At 38.7% G+C, this 24,089-nt stretch overlaps 1 protein-coding gene across 17 annotated transcripts in view; it reads right to left on the reverse strand.

Moving 5' to 3' along the window:
• CAST (calpastatin) overlaps nt 1–24,089 on the reverse strand; it is a 111,184-nt gene that overhangs the window by 79,048 nt on the left and 8,047 nt on the right. For all 17 annotated transcript variants that reach the window (XM_077863837.1, XM_077863832.1, XM_077863831.1 and 14 more), the window contains exons 2-3: nt 18,647–18,709; nt 436–507 (exon numbers count right to left, since the gene is read on the reverse strand). In XM_077863837.1, the coding sequence (XP_077719963.1) occupies nt 436–507; nt 18,647–18,709 (135 nt within the window). The remainder of the gene's footprint in view (nt 1–435; nt 508–18,646; nt 18,710–24,089) is intronic.

Here is a 24,089-nt window from a genome sequence, read left to right on the forward strand (position 1 = left end):
TAAAGGAATAATAATTATAACATTGTGAAGAAGCTACATAAGATAATTATATGGAGCATTTAGCAGAGAGCCTGGTGTGGCTAATGCACATGAAGAGAATCTGAATTATTTTCTGAAGAGGTGAGAGCACTATATTTCTACTCATGGTATGTGTCAAAGTCCACTATTATTTATAGGTATTGTGATAATAATATTTACTGGACACTTACTATATGCTAAGAAGAATTAAAGCATAAATGGTTTTACTAGGCTTTAAATCATTGAAATCATTATTAAGAAATTACATCCCCCTTCCTCTCCTCCCCACATAGAAATGATACTTTGTTCAAAATTTATCATGACATACAGGCACTATTTGCCTTCTCTACAGACCCCACCCACAAATGATGGACCTGAAGACTAGGTCCATCTTTTCATGTTTAAGAAATGACTGACCTTGGTGGCTGGGGCTGTTCCACCAGCATGGGTTCTGGAAGGTTGACTGCTCTCAAGGCTTCTTGCTTTTTTCTTAAAAATAAAAAATATTAGTTTCAATGGGGGAAACCACCTTAACAATGTAGACAATGCAAATTTTCATATCCATACAAATATCTTCTCAAGCAAACTTCAGACTAATATACTAGTAAGCATACAAAAAAATAAATATAGTTTTACATTTTTCTTATCTTTGCTCCAAGACTATATAAACACTGAAAAGGAAGAGGAAGTTAAATAAATCTCAATTGCTCGAGGGTCAGTGATTTTGGAGACCTGCAAAAATCTTCACATAGGCAGTTGCCATTTCCTCCATGGGCCACTTCCAGAAACAACATCCCTTGATAAGTGGGTGCTTTCTCTCTCACCGTGCTAGAGACTGTGTGTTAGTACTACCTCTAGAGTGGGTGATTTAGCAATAAGTATCAAAGATGTAATTCTACTTGTAAAAATCTTAGAGAAATAAGAACAGAGAGCATAAGCCTTTTTTCTTCAAAGATATTCATCATAGTATTATCACAGTAAAAAGCTGAACACAATATAGGTAATAGTAATGAATGTTTACTGACTACTTACCATGTGCCAGGCAATTATTTTATTAGAATAATACAATGACAGATAATAATAGAGTAATAATGCTTTAGTAAGAGTATCTATTTAGAGCATTACTGCAAGCACTGTAAGTGTTTTAAGTACGATGTATCAGGGATCCCTGGGTGGCGCAGCAGTTTGGCGCCTGCCTTTGGCCCAGGGCGCAATCCCAGAGACCCGGGATCGAATCCCACATCGGGCTCCCGGTGCATGGAGCCTGCTTCTCCCTCTGCCTGTGTCTCTGCCTCTCTCTCTCTCTCTGTAACTATCATAAATAAATAAAAATTAAAAAAAAAAGTACGATGTATCATAACTTAATCTTCATAGGAACTGATACAGAGCTGGTACTATTGTTATCCTCATTTTATGGGTGAGGAGACTGAGAAATGGGGAGAGAACATGAACTCAGCCATCATCACTGCTGGTTAAAGTCTGCTTCAGATCCCATTCTCTTACTTGCCTGTATTGCCTCCCCCAATAGAGGATTATTTTATGGACAGCTACAGGATGAAATATCATTTTCAGAAGAACACTTCATTAAATGAAAACATATTATTCATATTTTATATGAAGAAATATTAGCTTATAAAATAGTGTGTATAATATGATCACTGAAGTTCATATGAGGTTATTTTCTGATGGTGCAGTTAAGAGCGATTTTTAAAAATTTTCTTTGTCCTTTTTTTGTATTTTCTTATAAAACTATACCACCATTTCAATTGATAATAGAACAATAAGTGGAGGGCAGAGAAAAGGAAAGGTAAAATATACAGCTTCTTTCTCAACAAGGCCTTGATATGTCTCTTATGAAGATCCATATCTCAGAGAGGCAAGTTGACAAACTATACAGTTTTTATAATGTCAAATGGTGAGACTATGCTCCGACAGCTGTCATATGTGTAAAACGCACTATAAGCATTGAATACAGGAGGGACAGTACTGCTGGTACATAGCATATTAAGAAGTTGTATGTCTATATAATGAAATTTTTAAAAATATATAATTGAGAGCAACCTGGTTTAATTCTTTAATATTTAGCAAGATTTATATGCTTGATTTTTTTTTTTTTTTTTTTTTTTTTTTTGAAAATGCCTGCCATCAAATCTTGAGCCAAAGCCTTCTTTTCCTTCAGGGGAAATATCACCTCTGCAAACAGAAAAGTCAAAACTTAGCTTATTGTCCTCAAAGTATCATCTTTACATGCCCATGGCTGACCACATTTAGAGCACTTCTGGAAGGTCACCAAAGCAGCAGGGTGGACACATGTTAATGAAATGGGTATCCAAGAGGCCTAACGGTCATTGACTTAAGGCTCCCAGACATCACCTATGGACTAAAATCTCTCCCAAGCATACATGCAGTGCCATCGGCCAAGGGAAGAAGTAAGTCTTAGATAAATGGGATAAAACTAAAAGTGGCTGTGAAAAAGCCAGTATTGTGACGGCAGTATGGGAGATGGTGAGCAGGAGCAGGGGCAGAGGGAGAGGGAGAAAACGGCTCCCACTGAGCAGGGAGCCCGATGCAGAACTTGATCCCAGAACCTTGGGATCATGACTGGAGCCAAAGGCAGACGCGTAAGCAACTGAGCCACCCCTACACCCATTAAGGATCAGAAGGGAAACCATCAGGAGGATAGTGCCCCTCATCCCCATCTGTCAGGTCAGGGGCTGGCTGAGTCATCCCCTCCTCCCAATTGAACATGCCACAGGGCCTCAGTCCTACCGACTGACAGAGAACATGTGATCTCTCCTACAGTCCTAAATGTAAACAGGCCCTATTTTCATGGACTATGAAGCCACACCTACTTTAAGCAGCCTCTCCTACTCCAAAAGTGGTTCAGAGTCTGCCAGTCAAGAGACCCCCAAAAGAGGCACCACATGCTTGAGCAGTGAAATTCAGTGACTAGAATTAGATCACTTCTATCTGCAGCTGTGGAAAGGTATGAAAAGAATGAATTACAGACCATTTTCCTACGTCTGCCATAGTCCACAATAAAAATTGTTTATTAAAGGAGTCAGAACTCAAGTCTTAAAAACTGTTTTCAAAGTATCAGTGAAGTTCCACGAGCCTGGCAAAGGGTTGCTATGTCACTATATCCTAAAATCTCAGAAAAATCCCCCTGTGGAACCCAGCAGAGCAAGGTCCAGAAGGGTCTTTGACATCTGGTGCCAGACCAGCAGGACCTGTTGCTCTGGCTCTCACAGGTCTCGCTCAATAGTGACACAGTAAAGAGTTGTGTCTCACAGCAACTCCTAAAATCTCAGGAAAGGTCCCCTGAATGAAGCCTTATGTTATCCTGAGACTTAGTGACCACAAAGAAAGGTGCCAGGTTCCCTAGAATGAAGGCTCTATCTTTTGATATGTGCGGCAAGAATCCTGGCTCCCCCAAATGCCTACTGAGACCATAGGCAAAAGTATGCATGTGTCTAAGCACTGTTTTTCTCATCTGAAAAAAAGAATAACCATACCCATACCTAGGACAGAGGTCGAGAGAATCAAAGGAGATGAGGAAAGGTCTGTGGCCCATACATTGGAAATCCCTACTCTGGAGAGACCCAAAGTTCTTGATCAAGCAGCAATGAAATAGACTGATCTCCCCAAGGGCAACCCCAACAGGCCTCGTTTTAACTCATGAGGAATCTTTCGTGGCTGTTGAGAGTTTTCCATTAGCTTTTATTATTTAAATAATCAGGAAAAAATTATTTCCTTTCATTATAGAAAAAAAGGTGATTTTTATTTTCCTTAGGACTAGCCATGATTCTAATAATGGAGACAAGTTATTTGGGAAGAGTTTGATCCTTTTGAGGTTTGCTTTTAAGCTTTGTTAGGGGGGATGAAAGCAGCCTTCAGAGTAGGACTAATTTTTTTTCTTTTTTAAATACAGGGAGGATACCCTTATGAGTACCCAATGATTCTGACTGGAGGGAACACATCACACTCCTAGGTCTGCATGAGCTCTGGGAATTACACAGAAGGTGTAAATGTGATACACCTAACCCACAGCCAGACATACCGGGATTACTCACTAAGTGCTGGCTAAGGGGGGCCCAGGACTACTTACAGGGTTAATACTGAAAAGCCTCCCTATTGAGTGAGGCCTGCCAGCAGCAGGTCCTGCTGGTCTGGCATCCAATGTCAAAGAACAATCCCTTTTGGACCTTGCTCTGATGGGTTCCACAGCTGCTGGCATTGTCACACAGGTCTCGTGAGTGTGTGTGTGTGTGTGTGTGTGTGTGTGTGCAGGGAATGAGGTGGTGGTGATTCAGGGTCAAAATATCTGCAGAAATAAATATGACCTCGATGTGTTTCTTCAGAGTAGCAAAGACCCTTTTGAGGCACTACAAGGTGTCAGATGTCAAGACACCACAGGGATGATTTCAACAGTTTTGTTGCACATTTAAATGGTGGCAGAGTGCCTGGAAAGCACTAAAACTCAGTATGTGAACAAAGAAGTAAGGTCAGTGATCAGGCTTATGAATGAGAAAAATTTAACAACTCAACTTCAAAACTGCTCAAACACTTTCACAGGAAAGGAAGGAACTTAAGTCCGTAAGCTGGGCCACATGCTCCTTTCAAGTACAAGTGCATTTCCCTTTTACACTTATGAAGTTTGTGCATAAGGATATTTGGATTTAAAAGTGTAAGGAAGGGGCGTCTGGGTGGCTCAGTCAGTTAAGCGTCTGCCTTCAGCTCAGGTCATGATCCTGGGGTCCTGGGTTCGAGCACCGCACTGGGCTCCCCACTTGGCCGGGAGCCTGCTTTTCCCTCTCCTCTGCCTGCCACTCCCCCTACTTGTGCTCTCTCCCTCTGTCTCTCCCTCAAATAAATAAAATCTTAAAAAAAAAAAAAAAAGGTGTAAGGAAATTTAGATTTAAAAAATGAATAAAAAAATTAAAAAATAAAAATTAAAAAAAATAAAAAAATAAATAAAAAATGAGGAGGGTTTCTACCCTGAGCAACTAAAAAACTCCCAGAGAATAATATGAAGCAGTGGGTTTCAGACATTGGACACCAGGCAGCATGGGATGTTTCCTGACAGGGAAATAAATGAGTGAAGGGAGGCTTAGGAGAAGGCTAAGGAGAAGCTTCCTGCCTGGAGAAGTTTCCAGGCTGCATGAACACGGAACATGGAAGAGGAACCCAGGAAGAAGCCATCGATCTCGGGTTGAGGAGGTAGAGATGGGAATTCCACAGACCAAGGGGGCTTAAGCGGTTCACAGGGAAAGCACCAGAAAGAAAAAAGCTGCAACAGAGAGCCCCAAAGGTCTGCATGTGTATCCTGCGAAGAAACCCCACATCTGGGTAAAGAGCACCCAGAAGGAGCAGAGGTATAATCCGGAGGGCTCCCACAGATCAGGAATAGAGTGTGTCCCCAGCAGTCAGAATCATTGGTAGAGTCCACAGAAGGACAGGACAGTCCACCTCTAAATGCTGCTCTGTTCCAGCCAAACAAAGCTTAAAAGCAAACCTCAAAAGATTAAACCACTTCCAGGTAACTTAATTGTGTCCCAGAACATAGTTCCAGGAAACTTAAGGCAGCGGTGACAATAAACAAGCACCCAACTAGATGAAGCTCACATCTGTTTGACATCAAATAAAAAGCTACCAGGCATGCCTAGAAGCAGAAAAAAAAAAAAAAAAACCCTTATTAATTTTCCATAGGTAGGAAAATAGAATGTTCAAAAAGCATGGTATCTTGATCGCAGCACTGGCTACAGGAATCCCTACGTGTGATAAAATGGCATAGAACTACGTACACACATTGTTCCAATGTCAACCTCCTAGTTCTGATACTGTACTATAATTACCTAATACGTAACCAATGTAGGAAGGATACAGGGGACCTCTCCACAGTATCTTTGCAACTTCCTGGAATCTACTTATTTCAAAATAAGAAGCTTTTAAAAAATAAGTTAAGAAGGGACATGAAAGACATTTTCTTAAAAATCACCCAAATCAGACTTCTAAAGATAACAAAATGCAATGTCTGAGATGAAAAATACACTGGGATTAAGAGCTGATGAGGTATCGCAAAAGAAAAGACTGGTGAATGTGGATTCATAGCAATAGAAAATAGCCAGAATGAAACAGCGAGTAGACTAGAGGGTGGGGAACAGAGGGTCAGGGGGCCGAGGGACAACCTGAAGCAGCCAATCTATGTATAATTATCGCACCCTCTAAAGAAGAGGAGAGAGATGGGAACAAAACAAAATAGATGAAGAACTAATGGCCAACAAACACATTTCCAAATCTGATGAACCCATCAATCCAAGCAGCTCACCAAATCCCAAGCAAGATGAAGGTTTGGGTATGAATAAAGGGGCAAGTTGGTTTTTAGATGCCCATTCCTGAAAGGCTTCCCAGGATGATGAAATCTACCTGTGGGGCAAGAGCTCTGTCTCATGCCCCAGCTGACCCAGCGCCTTCCCTGCAGGGAGAGGGTCAGAGTTTCTATAGCCACAAACCCAGTGATTCTTTTCTCCCACCAAAATGCAGGCAAATGGGGCACCGGGGTGGCTCAGTGGGTTAAGCTCAGCATGGAGTCTGTTTCTCCCCCTCTCTCTCCCTCTGCCCATCACTCATGCTCTCCTCTCTCTCTCCCCTCTCTGTCTCTCTCAAATAAATAAATAAATAAATAAATAAATAAATAAATAAAGTCTTTTTTAAAAAATGCAGGAAAATGGAGCTGGTCTACTTTTCTACCAAAGTAACAGCAGATATTCAATCCTGGGGAGCCCTTACCAGAGCAGGCTAGGGGATTCTTTAGCTCAGAATGGTCTATAAGCAACAGATCAAATATTATATGTGACAAAATTTTTGAGCACATAGTTACACAAGCAAAAACTTTTGTGTTAAACGAGTATTGGAATCCTCAAAGGTTCAGTGTGGCTGCTGGCATGCTCAAATAATTTCTCAAGATACTTTTGAAATATCAAAACTGTTGAACTGTTTTTGGAAACAGCAACACATTCGATTATCCTTAGATGCAAAACAAACATTTATCCTCCAAATGGAGACTTAAGTTTTTGAAACTCCCAAAAGTTAACCAGATTCACACGTGATAATTATGAGAAGGCTATTGAACTGGATGACACTGATTGACTTGAGCAAGAAAAATCCTGAGGAAGAGAGAAATTCTTTGTGCTTTGATGATAACAGTGGAATTCGTTTCAACATTATTTGACCAACAGAAAAACATCTTAACTTTCTATATTTTCAGGTTACCAGTGGATTTCATTTTATTGATATGAAGCCACCATTTTCTTTCCTTTTTCATACCTCTTGCAAATGGATGCTTTTTAAAAATCACCACAAGAGGGGAGGAAGGGGGAAAGGATGGAGGATTAAGGGTATACGTGTCGTGATGAACACTGAATGACACATAGAATTGTTGAATCGTATTGTACACTTGAAGCTAATAAAACACTGTATGCCAATTATACTTCAATAAAAAAAAAAATCAGTATATGGAAGCTGTGGCCAGAGAATAACTGATAGTTTTTTTTCTCTTTTTTAGCATTTTCCAATCGGTGCATTTTTAGATCAGTGGTTTCTTAGACTTGATGAAATGTAGTGGTTTTCAGGATGAAAACTCTCATTAAAATATATGTTTTGACATATTTGTTAACAAATCAGTTCCATTACTTAATAGTTACCCTATAAAATGACAAGAAGCATTGTGTTTCCACATGAAAACACATGCTAAATTGGAAAATAGTATCTAGAAAATGATTGTCTTTCAAAAGGGTACGCAGATTCCCCAACACTAGCAATTACAAAGCTTGACTTTTATCTACAAATGTTCCTTTATACCATGGTCATAAATAGTGTACAAATAAGTACAAGTTGCTTTTATTACCAAAGGAAGTATAAATAAATGTATGCTAGCACAGATGCAGTGCAATAAATAGGATACGTTAGCCCCTGGGAAACACTGATAAATAAGTCTTAGTGAATAAATCTTACTATTAACTCATTGCATGGAAATTCACTTATTGAATGAAATGCCTCATGCACACCACTATGGTAGCTGCACTTCGTGGAGTTTGGTTATATTCTAATTAGTCAGTACACACTCATCATCTTCAAGCCAACTCAAGTCTTTCTAGTCCTGGGGTGGCTGCCCTGACCAGCAGCCAAATGCTATCCTTCTGACTCTGAGTCCTGCTGTGACTCAGCTTCCCTCTCTGTTGCACGTCCTACTCCCCAGAGAGGGAATAGCTGTCCCTACTCTTCCTTACATTTCAGATTCCTGGGACTGGGAATGATTTACTCTTTTTTTAATTGAAGTATGGTTGACACACACTGTTACATTAGTTTCAGGCGAACAACATAGTGACTCAACAGCTCCAAATGCTATGCTGGGCTCTCACAAGTGCAACTACTGCTTGTCACATGCACTCTCATGAGTGCATTGACTATATATTCCCTACGCTATGCTTTTTATTTCCGTGGAATGACTTAATCTTACTTCCTGAACTTCTTCAATGAAAAGAAGGTACAACCCAAGGAAGAAAGATGGAAAGAAGAGTTACAAAAATGAACAACAGTAGTAAGAAAGTTTTTGGTGTTGGCCTTACATCGAATTCTTAAGATTGGTAATTTTATGAATACTATTCAGAAACTAGTTAAAAGGATAGACTGCAAAAAAAAAAAAAATTCAATTATGGACTTCCCTACCGAATACCTATGTGACCCTGGGCAAGTTATTTAATCAAGCTTTGCTTCACTTTCCTCATCAGGAGAATGGGATTATTGTAAAAGGGGTGTTTGTGTGTGTGTGTGTGTGTGTGTGCGTGTAATTGCTATACTTGTGTGAGCTATTATTATCAAATGCTCTCAGGTCAACAGAAAAACAGTGCTACATAATTTTGTTCTCCTCTTGTCAAACTACTTCTCACTATGACATTAATAATTTATATAGTCTCTCTCCTAAGAATACCTGCAAATTCAAAGAGGAGCCAGGGGAAGCAATGTTTACCTCAAAGGTTAAGAAAGCTGCTAACGGTGGGATTACAGACAAGAACAACAAGCCAACTGGGGAAATATGATTAGATGGTACCTCCTATATTTATCTACTCAATAAGATTGCCCCTTCAGGGGTGGGGATGGTGTGTACGTCTAAATGTCTTTAAACTATATGGCATGTTTTAGGGGTATTTTTTATTTTTTTTAATTTTTTTAAAGATTTTATTTATTTATTCAGAGAGAGAGAGAGAGACAGAGAGAGAGAGAGAGGCAGAGACACAGGCAGAGGGAGAAACAGGCATCATACAGAGAGCCTGACGTGGGACTCGACCCAGGGTCTCCAGGATCACACCCTGGGCTGCAGGTGGCACTAAACTGCTGCGCTACCGGGGCTGCCCAGGGGTATTTTTTAAATTCACACATGTGTGTACTTCTCAGAAGAAAAGGTCGGTTTTCATCAGATTCCAAGGGGACTAAGAACTATAAATAGTTAAGAATCCTTGTCCTCTAAGCTGCCTTAGTGCTTAAATCCTTAACCCTATCCATATCTAAGAGACACACTTCTACTCAAACACGCACATGTGCGCGTGTGCACACACACACACAAACACACGGTGGCAGCAGCTTCGCTCTGGAACTATCTCTTAGAGGTTCCAAAGAAAAAAGGCTCACGTATACGAGACTTCTCTTTTTAAGGTCTAAGGAGACAGATGCACGGATTTAGTTCTGATCAGTGTTAAAAACACTCTCTTCCATTATTCTGTTCATTATCTGATGCTGTTTTCTATTCTTTCCCTTCTGATGAAAAATATACATTTAGAACAAAGAAAAAAGTAGAAAGAAGGCAATGTAAATTACTCAAAATCCTGCCAATCAAGACAGCTACTTTCAGTTATTTTTCTCTTTTGTAAATACAAAAACATGCACAAGATGTTACAAATACATTATGTACATTATGTAAGTGAAACACATCATAAGTCTGTCACCGTTTTTTTAACCTAACACTCTTCTCTGTCATTAAATGTTCTTTGAAGTATGGTGTTAAAGATGCCTTGGTTACTATACCTGTGTCATAACTTCGTCAATTCATTACTGCTGTACATGTGTTTCTCTCCTAGTTTGTTATTATTATTTTTTAAAGATTTTATTAATTTATTCATGAGAGACACAGAGAGAGAGAGAGAGAGAGAGAAGCAGAGACATAGGCAGAGGGAGAAGCAGGCTCCCTGAGGAGAGCCTGATGTGGGACTCGATCCCAGGACCTCCGGATCACACCCTGAGCCAAAGGCAGACACTCAACCACTGAGCCACCCAGGTGGCTAGTTTGTTATTATTATGAATACAGTGATGAAGATCCTTGTGCCATCAAGCACACTTTTGATTATGTACTTGAAGCAAATTCTTAGACTTGGAATTTCTGGGTCTTTTAAAAAAGGTTTATTCATGAGAGACTCCTAACTCTGGGAAACGAACAAGGGGTAGTGGAAGGGGAGGCGGGTGGGGGGATGGGTTAACTGAGTGACGGACACTGGGTGATGAGCACTGGATGTTATACTCTATGTTGGCAAATCGAACTTCAATTAAAAAAAATTAAAAAGGTTTGCTTTTCTTATTTACGTCTCCCAGTTATTTTACATTTTAAAATACCATTTATGTTTTTATTAAAGGAAAAGCTTAACTATATATTTCCAGTCTTATAATTTGGAAGATTTCAAATATTTGAAGATAATGTATACAAGAAGTCAAAATCAAGCCTCTTAAAATACACACACACACACACACTCTCTCTCTCTCTCTCTCTCTCTCTCTCTCCCCTAACATGCTAATTTACAAAGACAAAGTTAAGGATGTACTACAGCAAAGAATTTCCTCCTTTAGCCACTGGGTGTCTCCTGAACTATATGTTTAGCATTCAGGCAGCTATCACACCTAATACCTCAGCAAGCTCTTTTCCTTATGGCATGTAGTAAGAGCATTCATTATCTTTTAAATGCGTTACTTTAAAATTCAGCTTCCTATTCAGCTTTCATTATTCAGTGAAATAGATGTATGGTTTCAGATGTTAGGGAGTCTACTCAGTGTTTTAAGAAAGCAGGCAAAAAAGTAAGTCACAAAATTATATTCAGCAAAACAATTTTTATCTGAAGTACTAAGTGAAACCAAAATTGGAATGTGAATTTGAAAGTATTTTAGCTCTCGATTTCCCATAAGAGAAATGTATTTGCTCAAAACCATATTTGCAGATTTCAGATTCCAGTGTGATATATTTCTGGAATGTACTAAAGTCCAAAAAATTCTGCTCCTTGAGCTCCAATTAGACCACTCAGGAATCAGAGGCTTGATCTACACAAGAAAGAGCTCAGGGATGCAAACTCTGATGTGAATAACCAACTAGGAAGCCTGGAGTCCTAATGATTAAGATAAATATATGTTTAGAATTCACTCCTGAGTTCTTTCCAAATAATGTCTTTCAATTAACCAATGAATCCATTTACCCATAAACAATTGGCAAACAATCTGAGAAATCCATAATATGTGATGCATCTTGGCCACACTTATCTTTTTGCATAAATAAACACAGATTTCAATGTCCTTTTTTTCTTCTTCATCAGATATTCATTACTTAAATCGTTATACACTGAAGAGTCATCAGTGCATAATCTCCACTTACTCAGCATTCTCACAATCCTAACAGTAACAGCTCTGAAGGGGACAAACAAAATCCCAATCCACAATCAAAGGCTCTTCCACAGCCTCCAAAATTCTCCAATTGGCAGCCTAGACCTTTCTTGCAGTCTTCCCATTGATGACACTGCAACATCCAGGTCCCTCTGCCCTTTTAATTGCTTCTTCTTTGACGTGTTCAACGATTTCTCCTTCCTACCTCCTACCTCCCCGCCACAGGCATTCATTAACATCTACTTTTGGTTTCTCCCTTCTCTGTCTCTACCCTCTTTTCTTCTGTAATTTCAACCAAGAATGTTGGCAGTGAAGGTAAGAAATAAGATAGAATGGGAGTTTGAGCCATTTCAAAGGAAATATTTTAAAACTGTTTATGATGAGGAAGACTAAACTAATCTGTAGTCTAAGGAGAAGTCATTAAACAAAGAGTAAAAGAAAGAAGGAATAGCTGCAGGGACAAGGTTTGAGGAAAAATAGGAACAAAGCTGTCTACATGAGCCATGACTCTAGGAAACTGCCGCACTTTTTAATGTGCTGCAGAGTCGTGCTATCTCCAGAACATGGCAGAGCAGAGTTGGGCCAAGGGGCAGGGTGAGGAGATCATCTTAAAAGAAGAAAAAAGAATGAGACCATAAAATGTTTGTCCTTCTCCGATTGACTTATTTCACTCAGCATAAATGAGTGGGAAATATCAGAAAGGGAGACAGAACATGAGAGACTCCTAACTCTGGGAAACGAACTAGGGGTGGTGGAAGGGGAGGAGGGTGGGGGGGTGGGGGTGAATGGGTGACGGGCACTGAGGGGGCCACTTGACGGGATGAGCACTGGGTGTTATTCTATATGTTGGCAAACTGAACACCAATAAAAAAATAAATTTATATTAAAAAAAAGAAATAGAAAGGAAGGAAGAAAAGAAAAAGAATCAAGAAAGAAATGCTTATGTGTGCCAGGCACTGTGCTAAGTACTCTATAAGAATTAGCTCAGTGTTACTCAAAATATGCTCAGAAGACTATTGACATAAGAGCCATCTGAGGTAACTGGTAAAAACAAAATTAAAAAAGAAACAAAAAAGACAAAAAAAAAACCTGTTTCGTTGACCCTACCTTAAATCTGCTAAATCAGAATCTGTGAGGATGGGGCCCAGGAGTCTAAATTTTTCACATTATCTTTCATATTATCTAGGTGATTATTGGGCATGTTAATACCTGAGAACCACTGTGTTATTTCATGTAATGTCCTGGAAAATTAGGAATAGAGGGGTTTTTTTGTTTTTTGTTTTTTAGGTTTTTTTTTTTTTTTTTGGAATAGAGGGTTTTTGATATTTTTTTATAACAGTAACACAGTGCACTACACATTTGCTAAGCATTTTGTAGTAATGTTGATAGAAACATACAAGACTTGAGGACGTCAACTTTCCATTCGTTTTGCTTTCACAAAGGAACTGTTTTTAAAAGGCTACAATAAGCAATTATGCACATTGTTGTACGATAAAATATTGTTGACTTTATGACAAGAATCATACATTTGTCAATCCTCAGATGAAAGAGGTATTTTGCTATGGGCATGATTTCAAGTTCTTTCTCTTTTTAAAATCAGTCATGCCACTATCCTTGAGAAACTAATAAAATCTAAAGAGAAGACTGAAAAATATATACTTTAAAACAGTATATTTCAGGAATAATAATATTTAATCATTCTGGTTTTAATATTTAATATTTAAATATTAATAAATATTTAATATTTAATCATCAGGTTTCCAGGACTTATGACTTACTCTGAAGCCAGTAAATTTAACTTCCATTCAGTTCCTTTGCTATTTTATTAACATTTGATTCCAATTCCATGTGCCATAAGGTGCAGTCTTTCAGAGACAATTTTGGTCAGACCTAAGGTCTTAGATAAATTCCAAGTACAATTATGAAGGGCATAGTATTCCTGAATAACATAATGTTGATATATTTATAGGCTCACTGATAAAAAGTACTTGTTTTTATTAGCCATTCCCTATCCAACGGTATAACAATTTTATATCACAGATGCTTGATCTAAAAGCACACTATTTTCATATTCTTTACTAAAGCTGTATCCTTAGCTTTGAATAAAACAATTCATTGAATGATGATGCATAAGGTCTCTACTTTCTAGCTATTGTCATATGTTTCTGGGTATTACACATAGCTTTAAAAAAAAAAAAAAAACTACTGAGCTTAATGAACTACCAAACTTCCTTCTTTTTTTTTTAATGGGAAAGGCCTTGCAATAATCAACAAAAGAATTTGTATCCTGTCTCATCCCATGGTTAGAAATCAATAAGGGGGTTGACTTTTATTGCCGTGAGAGCTAAACCAAAATGAAAACAATAATTAAATAAGACATTCCAGGAAAAAATTAATAAAGAGAAACAGATATATAGGCACATCTTGACAATTTTTTAATTTGTAAGAACAACAACAAAATTGTATATGCGCCAAGGCAGGGAAAACAGGGTTTCTAAAAATAAATTTAGGCTTCCCCAGACAGCTTTACAACACAAAAAGCCAGAAAAGTCATGGAGCAGCACGTATGGAATTTTAAGGGAACAGAACTGCTAGCGAAGGATGTTGTACAATTTTGTATTCATTTCTGTGTGAAGCCAGCACCAAAGTATGCTTGGATCCACAGAGACTCAGAAAATCATCATTCACACTTCCTCCCTGAAAAAATTATGTAAAAAATATTCCAGTCAATGAAAAACTGAATCAAAATTTAGATAGAACTCAAAAAAAAAAAAAAAAAAGAAGAAGAGGAAGAAGAAACTACAGTCCAAAAATCTCTTGAGCTTCCCTTAGTTTCACCTGCCACAACAGCCATGGAGTTGGATTCTGGGCTTGCTGCTGGGATAGGTGTCTGGGTGAGCCAGGTGGGACTGCTCTCAGGGCACTTCTTTGGCTTTGCCTCTTTCTGGGCACTGGGACATCAGCTTGTGCAGCCACAATAAACTCCCCACAAGTAATACAGACTCTCTTGTCATAACCCATAACCCCTTAAAATGATGTGTGCCGTACTAGTCTTCCAGAATTTTTTAACAACAGCTACACCACTTGCTTGTGGGAACATTGTCCCAGAAGACATTTTGAAGAAATATGTGTTTCTCCCTCAAAAAAGCAACAACAAAATAAAAACCAGATTAAATGCCATATGAAATGCCAAGATATCCAAATCATGATTTTCTTAAAAATCACACACAATGATGACTCTTTTCAGTTGAAATAGATTGATCTTTCACAAAGCACATGATTTACTTTTTTTTCCAGGTCCTCCTAATGATGTTTCTTTGTTATCTCGGCTTAAGCATAGCATATACAGAGAGAAAAGATGTAGGGAAATAGGCCAATATGGGAGTAGTAGCCACCTCTATAGGTGCTAGAATTCTAGATGATGGCATTTTTCTTTAAAGTCTTCAGTATTTTCTCAATTTTCTTCAGTGATTATGTTTTTTATGCTGCATAAAAAGTTGCTAAATTTAGGGGCTCCTGGGTGGCTCAGTCAGTTAAGCATCAGACACTTGATTTTGGCCCAAGTCATGATCTCAGAGTTGTGAGGTCGAGCCCTACACTGGGCTCCACACGGGGCAGGGAGTCTGCTTAAGATTCTCTCTCTCGCTCTCCCTCTACCCCTCTTCCTTGCTCACTCTCTCTGTTTAAAAAAAAAAAAAAAAGTTGCTAAAATCCATATATATATTAAGTATGAACACATGATATCATCACATTAATTTAAGAATACACACAAAATTTCACAGCAATAGTTACAACTAAGTGGTAGAATAGGTAACATTGTTTTTCATAAGTACATATTGCTTCTGAATTTGAAAAAAGACCAATTTGGGTGCACCTGGGTGGCTCAGTCAGTTAAGCCTCTGACTCTTGGTTTCAGCTCAGGTCATGATGTCATGAGTCATCCTGGAATCAAGCCCTGAGTTGGTCTCCACACTCAGCAGGAAGTCTGCTTGGAGATTCTCTCCCTCTGCCCTTTCTCCTGCTTGCACTCTCTCTCTCCCTTTCAAATAAATAATCTTTAAAAAATAATAAAATAAAAAAAAATTAAAAGACTAATTTCATTAAGAGAAAAAGTAAAAAAAAAATGTTGGAGTCATTCTATACTTCATGCATTTTAGAAGGAGGAAAAGTGAATACTGGAGAAAAGAATGCCACCAATGCTATTATTTATGGTAAAGAAAATCAGCCACATATCTTTTCCTCTAAGGCTCAATTTCTATTCTCTTCTCTTCATAGCTCCCTTCCTGTCCCCCTAAAAATAGATCTATTATTAAATTTGAGTTCTTATAATTGGCTCTGTAAGATTGTGCCCATCTCATGCTTTAAATTCCATTCCTCAGGCCTTGACTGAAATATGTTGCTAAAATGCTCACTCCTCCAGTGAGGCCAGATGTGTTAGACAAATACTTTAAATAGATTTGACTGCAGCTTTGGAAAGGCTTCTCTGTCCCATGGTTTTTAAAAGAGCTGATGTTAAGTGTTTTCATTTATCTTTTCCCTGCTCTAGTCATTTTATCTTTGGCTTGTTAGTGCATGCAACTGTTAATTCTATAATTCCTCTACATCTGAGGAGGACAGAGCCAAATTCATAATGACTCGTATAAACAAATAAGCGAATTTGTTCTCCTTACTCCAGTCATTTCTCAAGCATTTGTATTGCAAATGCAACACAGCAAATGATATTTTAGTTGTAAGAGTCTGTTAAAACTGCTGCCAACTTCTTACAATCATTAGTGGCTGTAAAGGGGTCAAATACCAACCAAGAACTACTTTACTATTGCAGGAGAGAAAGAACTCTAAACTGGAGCATTCATCCCCAGGTATTTTTATATACGACAATATAATAGTGGTTTTTACCTCACCCTAATCACTTTTTCTCCTAGTTATATCTTCCCCAACCCCCACTATGTGCCCTTTTCCTTGCACTTCCAAATAAAATGCAGCCGAGTAATATAGGGAGAAAGATAAAAATGCCAAGGAGCACCCCTAAGCATAGAAAGCACATTTTCAAACTGACTTTGTTTCAAAGGCCTGGGTTTGTCCATGGAAGCCTAACCCACATGTATGCACATGCTTAGGGACATGTTATTTAACCTTTGGAAGTATATACTAGTCTGAAACTGGATGACCAAAACCCAAATGAAACTTCTAAATCTTATTTCCTGTTCAAAAGAGCAGTAGGAAATGAAATACTTGGGAGAAAGGATTAGTTTCAGGAATTTTTTCTCTGGTAATTTTGAGGAGAGAACATGGTAACCAACCGTAGGCAGGGCAGGTAACAAATCCGGATCACACATGGTTTTATAACCGGGCACCCAAAGGCTAAAATGATGCCTAATGCAAGATGGTTTCCTTGAATTCTCTCCAGGGCCACAGTATCTCCCCAGCGACTAATTTGTACGTGACATAAAGAATAAGAGATTCCTTGGAGACAGACCATATTGGGAATATACCTTGACTACCAAGTCATCCCACCCATAGGCCTGTCCACCCTAGCAAATAGATATGGACAGAATCGGGTGAGATAATAAACAATTTTCAATCTCTGACTGCACACATCTCTACAGTGATTCATGGCATGGCAGCAGGGGAAAACCTCTGTTCCATCTTCACTTCTGCTGGTTGAGATAGGGCAAAACAGACCACCGTGTCCCAGCTCGAGACATGTACAAGAATTGTAAATCTGAACTTCTCAGAAGTGTTATGAAATAATACCAGAATTCCTTGAATTGCTGATAAAGAGAAAAAAAATTCCTTCTTCTTTTTCTTGAGGTGGAAGTTCAGCCTTTGGTTTCAAACTTAAAGTACAGCCTGCCTCTACTAACACCGAGATCTCAAATTGTCCCCTGGCTGCGTCTATAACAGGGCTCCTTACTCATTCTCTCAAGCCCCTTATAAACATGGAAATAAGGTACTTTATAGTCTAGACATTATTAAAAAAAAATACACCTAGCACTGTGCTAGCAGTCGTTGCCTAAACCAACAATGTTTGTACATTTAAGCTGTAATATTTAAGCTTTCAAGTAATAAGATAATTAGTGATATACAAACTCGCCTACTATTCACTTGACCACATTAGAAAAGATTTCCTTTTTGTGTATAGTTTACTAATAGATTAAAAAAAAATTTTTTTAAGATTTTATTTATTTATTCACAAGAGACACAGAGAGACAGAGGGGCAGAGACACAGGCAGAGGGAGAAGCAGGCTCCATGAAGAAGCAGGCTCCATGTGGGACTCGATCCCGGGACTCCAGGATCACGCCCTGGGCCGAAGGCAGGCTCTATACCACTGAGCCACCCAGGGATCCCCTAATAGATTAATATTAATAGAGAATAACATCCAAAATCATTATTTCCTAGTCTGAAGAATAAAGAAACACTATAGCTTTCAAATAGTAGATTATTTGATAGATAACTTATCTGGAAAGATCTGGTTTTACTACTGTTTCCACAGAATTGATCCAATAGTCTTTCTCTCTTCCTTTTGTTTATGAACCTGAACAATGGGTTAATCCAGGCTCTATCTTTCTTTCATAGTGCTCTCTCGTGAAAAAAGATTTCCTTTTCCCCTACAGCATCTGGTTTCCTCCTCTAAATCTGCCATGGTCACCAACAAAACATTTAAGGTTCAGCAATTCCTATAGGGAAAACACCCTCAATAACTGGCTTCTGTTCCTAAATAAAAACTCTTTCTAAAGGTTCTTTCCCCGGGAGCACTTTATTTTTTTTTATTAATTTTTAATGATTTCTGCTTATATTCTTAAATAAAATCTTAGTGAAGACTAAATTTGCCAATGTTCCAGTAAGGAGCTCTACACAACCTCATTATCTGTTTCAAGTAGAATTCATGATTAAAAACCAGAGAATTGGAAAGCCCGGTATTGCGGGAATTACCTCATCTGCTCCTTTCTTTTCTCCTGACTTGGAAGGTGATCCACTTGTTTTTTCGCTGACATGCTATAAAAATATAAAAAGAAAAGAAAGAAAGATAAGGTTTAAAAGAAGGAGGTAACACAAGATAATATAATAGTGACCTTAATCCCAAAGGGCTAAATATGTAGCCTATAAAAACAGGACCCCTTTAATCTTCCTTCTGAAAATGCTGATAATTCTACACCAACATAGGTGGCTTTCAAAAATCAAGAGAAGCTACAGACATTCATTTGCGATGTAGAAAGTCAGTCTCTAATTAGCCAGACTCAGATCTGATGGTGATTCCAAGGCGGCATCTCGTCTCCTACAAAATGCCTCACACAATTTTAAAGCCCAAATTGCCAGCGTGGGAGACATGTGGTTGCTCAGGGAGATGTCATGTATAAGGACCAAGCTGAGCTTCAAGCCATATTAAGCCTCATTTCAGCATGGGCTTGAGGGAGGACCGCAGATTCCAAGTCCACCATCGCTTCTGATGGTTCTGGGGAGCTCCCCAGAGTTGTTCCATCCGAGGACTCACCAATGCAGGAAGATACACCCTGAAGGGAGATCATACCCGTAACTTCCATTTACCATGGCTTTAGGATTTCGTTATGTCCAGAAACAGAATTACTTTTCTCACCAGATCCGTGGGAATGAAAGCAAGTATTTTTATGTGGTACATAAAACCTTCAAGTAGATCACATGCTCATTTGTCTTGATGATAAGATAAAATAAGCCATAAAATTTATTGAATTTTTTTTTGAGAGAGAAAAAATTATGTTCCTGAAAAAGGTTACAAAGAATTGCTTCATTGCACATTGTGGGATGTGCAAGAAAGTGGAGGAAAAAAGAACTTAAATATAAGGAAATAAAAACTCCCCATTGGGATCAATCCCAACCATCTTCAGTTAAACCAAAACATAAAACCCTACTACATTACCTAGAGCAGAATCATAACATGGATATGTGAATCAATGAAATTATTTGAATTAAGAAGAGTAGTAGTTACAGTAATAATAATAATAATTTATACCATTCGTTATTATTTATTTTCATACACATCCTTATTTGATACAAAAAAAGAGGCTTATGTGATTTTTAGGGATGAAAAAACAGAGTAAGAAGAATTCAGTGAGCTCTCCTAAGGATACATATCTACCACATGGGAAAAGTTTGCAAAGCAGGTTTTCTGACTTACATACAATATGTTGTTTGTCACTATACAATGCTAAATAGAATAAGGTAATATTTCCTTTAGTCATAGCAACATATATTTTAATTAAAACAAGAGCCCAAGAAATATCAGACACATGGATGAAACCTTTCATTAAGAGTTCTCTGTATGAAAAACTAGGAGGAGATCACTTTCGCGTGTGGAAAATTCTTCCCAAGATGTAACACTGCCATGGATCAGCGAGTGGAATCCACTCATTGAATAGCAGCCAGGCTGCAACAGCTTTGTGACCGAAGCCCTGTACATGGCCTGTTTGACCTTGATGTCCTAGTCTAGTGTTTGTCTATCCACAGTTGAGAGCAATCAGTATTGAGTGGTTAATGAATCTGGGGAAAAAAATGCTAAAGTCCACATATATAACCATTTGCAGATAGAATTTAAGAGAGATAGACCTACAATGACCAATTTACCCAATCTGTCTCCTTCCAAAACTGGTAAACCGTATCATGCTCATTATAAGCTCCAATTCCCTATCTTTTTCCGATGAGAGACAGACACTAAAAACAAAAAAATCCACTGTTTTACTGAGCCTACTGAGCACCTCGTTTACTGTCAGGTGGTATTAGTATTCTACTTTACAAGTGAAAAAGCTTCAAGAGGCACTTGTTCTTGTCTGGTAGAAGGTTCCATGCTTTTGGGGGCACCTGGGCTCAGTGGTTGAGCATCTGCCTTCAGCTGAGGTCGTGATCCCGGGTTCTGGGATCAAGTCCCACAACTGGGCTCCCTGCAAAGAGCCTGCTTCTCCCTCTGCCTTTGTCTCTGCCTCTCTCAGTCTCTCTCATGAATAAATAAATAAAATCTTAAAAAAAAAAAAAAGGTCCCATGCTCTCCACAAGCTCCCCGTCTGCTTCCTGTGCATGTGGCAAATATATATTATGATACATTACCCTACAGTAAATGTGCAGACAGCCCTTTCTCCCTAAAATTTAGGTAGATAGATATTTTTCTTTAAAAATTTTTAAAAGGGACCACTCTCTGGTTCAGTCCATCCATAGAGCATGAAACTCTTGATCTCAATGTCATGCGTTCTAGTCTCACACTGAGAGTAGAGCTTAGTTTAAAAAAAAAAAAAAAAAAAAAAAGCAATAAAAAATAAATAAACATAAAAGTTTTGAAAAAGTCATTTCCTGGGGGCATTTCAAAACTTCAGTCCTCCAGATTAATCAACACCGTCAGTTACTTATTTCCCTTTAAACACTCAAAATCCCTCAAATTAGGTAGGTTCTAAATAGTTTGGGAGGGATATATATAAGAAACACTTTTTAAAATGTTCAGTTATAATGACAACTTAGAGAAATTATGTACTTAAGAATTGGTATTTTGTAATTTCAAAAGAAATATTTGCTCTCAGTTGGAAGCTTTTTTACAATATACAGAAGTATATGGACAAAAAAAAGAAGTATACGGACATAAAAAACACAATCAAATGAGAACAATTTTTAGGAATCTAATGGATTATATTTTCCAAGTTTCTAGCTTGCTATTTTTTTTTTTTTTTTTAAGTAGGCTCCATGCCCCAACACGGGCCTGAATTCACGACCTTGAGATCAAGATCTGTGTTGAGATCAGGAGTCAGATGTCTAACAACTGAGCTACTCTGGTGCCCCAACCTACCTTTTTATTATAAAATTTTTCTAATGCACAGAAAAGTTAAAAGAAAAATACAATGAGCACTAATATTCTCACCACTTAGATCCAACAACTATTAACATTGTTGCTACATTTTGCCATATTTGTGTATACTACAGACAGATCTATTTGTGTTTGTACCTGCATTTCAAAGTAAATTGTAAATATCCCAAAACTTTACCCCTAAACATTTCACTAAACATCTTCTAAAATTGAAGAATTTTCCCCAAGTAACTCCAATATCATCATCATCACTCTAAGAGAATTAACAAAAATTATCAAACACCATTCAATTTCTAGTGAAGAGCACCTTTATGAATGAACCATTGTCCAGACCATTTCTGGGGGCTTATTCAACATTCAGCAGTCTATTACTGATGTAAAATCAGTTCTATCTTCTCACTGAGAGATATTCAAGGTGCCTGATTTTTTATTTAGTTTTTTTTTTTTTTTAAGATTTTATTTATTTATTCATGACAGACACAGAGAGAGAAAGAGAGAGGCAGACACCCAGGCAGAGGGAGCAGCAGGCTCCATGCAGGGAGCCTGACATGGGACTCGATCCCAGGTCTCCAGGATCAGGCCCCCGGCTGAAGGTGGCACCAAACCACTGGGCCATCGGGGCTGCCCTTTTATTTAGTTTTTAAAATTTATTGCTATTTTTCTTAACATTTCAGTAGAGTTAACAGGCCAAGTGCCTCATTATGTATTTCATGGCATAATTGAGCACTTTCTACATAACTGAGCTGATGCAGTGAAATATTTGGGGATGATTTGTCAGATTCAACCGAGCTTAGGAACCTGCAGCAAGCCTAAGAGGGAAGAGAGAAAGTTTTGTCCATTTCTATGCACCGTGGGTAGGGTGGGGAGAGGTGAGAGAAGCACGGAGGAGGAAACAAGCACGATAGGTCCAGAAAGGGAAGCAAACCACAAAACTGATAAATCCATGGAAGATTTTTCTAGATCAGAGAAAGGAAATGAGTATGTTCTAAGCATCTGTTGACTCTGTGCTGGCCCAGTGTTAACCATTTCCCCTAAGGGATCCCCTTCACTTGCCACCGCAACTCCAGAGCACACGCCGTCACCTCATTTTATGGATATAGAAATTGAGGATCTGAAAGGTGAGGCCTTCCTCCATCATCCCACATATTCAGATCATAGTCTGTGGGCCAGAGACTGGGCTACTCTGGATCGAGTGAAAAGCTAGCTGAGATCCTGGGATTCACATCAAGAAAAATCTCAATCCAATAGTCTAAAATGAAAGCAACAAACCAAAACAGAACCTTTCCATTCTGGCCTGCTTTCTAAAATGAATCAAACAGTCCTGTCTGTAAATTCAATCCTATAAGGAGCTGGAGGCCAAAGACAGGAAGAGCAGGATGCTACTAACCCTGCTGCAGTAGAAATTGCATCATGGAGCTAAAATGAAAGTGGTGGTATGAGTGGCAGGAGTTCAGAAGCAGGGAAAAGGCAGATAAGGGACTTCACCGTCTTCCCTTAAAAAGAAATAATTTTCCAAACTGTTTTCACCCCCGTGGATCACTGTGTATTTGGCAAGTATAGCTGTCCTCTCTCCTCATTGGAGGAAACAGAAAAGTTATGCTTAAAATCTGGGCAAACCCATAAACCTGTCAGGAAATCACCAGGAGCCAAGAGCAGTCAGGCCGGCAGCCTGTGAGCTCCCCCAACTGAGCGCTGGTGCTAATGAGCATCGGGGCACCCTCCCCACCGCTGCCCACACACACTCTGACAGACACACAGACAAGAACATATGTAACACAGAAGAAAAACAGAGCAAACTTCCACACATAGACAAAAGAAGAAAGAAGACAGAAAAAAACTGAGCTTCTGCAAATGCAAGCCCAGCTGAGAAAGTACCAAATGCTAGCATGCTTCTGAAATGCCTTTGCTTTGTTAAAAAAAAAAGTCAGAATTTTCTTTTAAGGGGATGACAGAAACATTCTAAAATTAAAAAAAAAAAAGAGGTGACCCTTGCACCACTCGGCGAATATACTAAAAAATAATGAACTGAATTTCATATTTTAATGGGTGAATTTAGAGTTTGTGAATTTTACTTACATAAAATTGTTTTTTAAAAAAACAGCAAAGATTATTTGAAAAGAGCTCGAAAGTTTTTTTTTCTTCAACTTGGAGGCAAGGCCATAGAGATCAATATTTGCATGCCAGCAATAGCTGTGGCAAAATCATGAAGCAATAAGAGCTTATCTTGGTGCCCTCTGGACTTTCCTGTGCACAGAGCTCAGCTCTCACACTGCCTTGACATTGCGTATGGTCCGAAAAGCTCCTTTCGGTCCCGTCTAAGGATCAGAAAGCCCTCGTTTAGTGGGGCGTGTATGTGGGGGTCTCATCCTTCAAACGTGGGTCACAAACACCTAGGAGACTTGGAAACACTCATGCCAGAGTGTAGGATATTAGCTTGTCTGGAGTTGGGGCCTGAGCACAGACGCATTTTCCTAAGATTTCCCAGCAGATTCCGATATGCTGCTAGGACTGGAGACAAGTGGTTTTGGGAGGAGATATGTGTGCACCCTGACAGGA

Source organism: Canis aureus, chromosome 2 (assembly GCF_053574225.1).
Source record: "Canis aureus isolate CA01 chromosome 2, VMU_Caureus_v.1.0, whole genome shotgun sequence".
In the NCBI taxonomy this organism is placed as follows: Eukaryota; Metazoa; Chordata; class Mammalia; order Carnivora; family Canidae; genus Canis; species Canis aureus.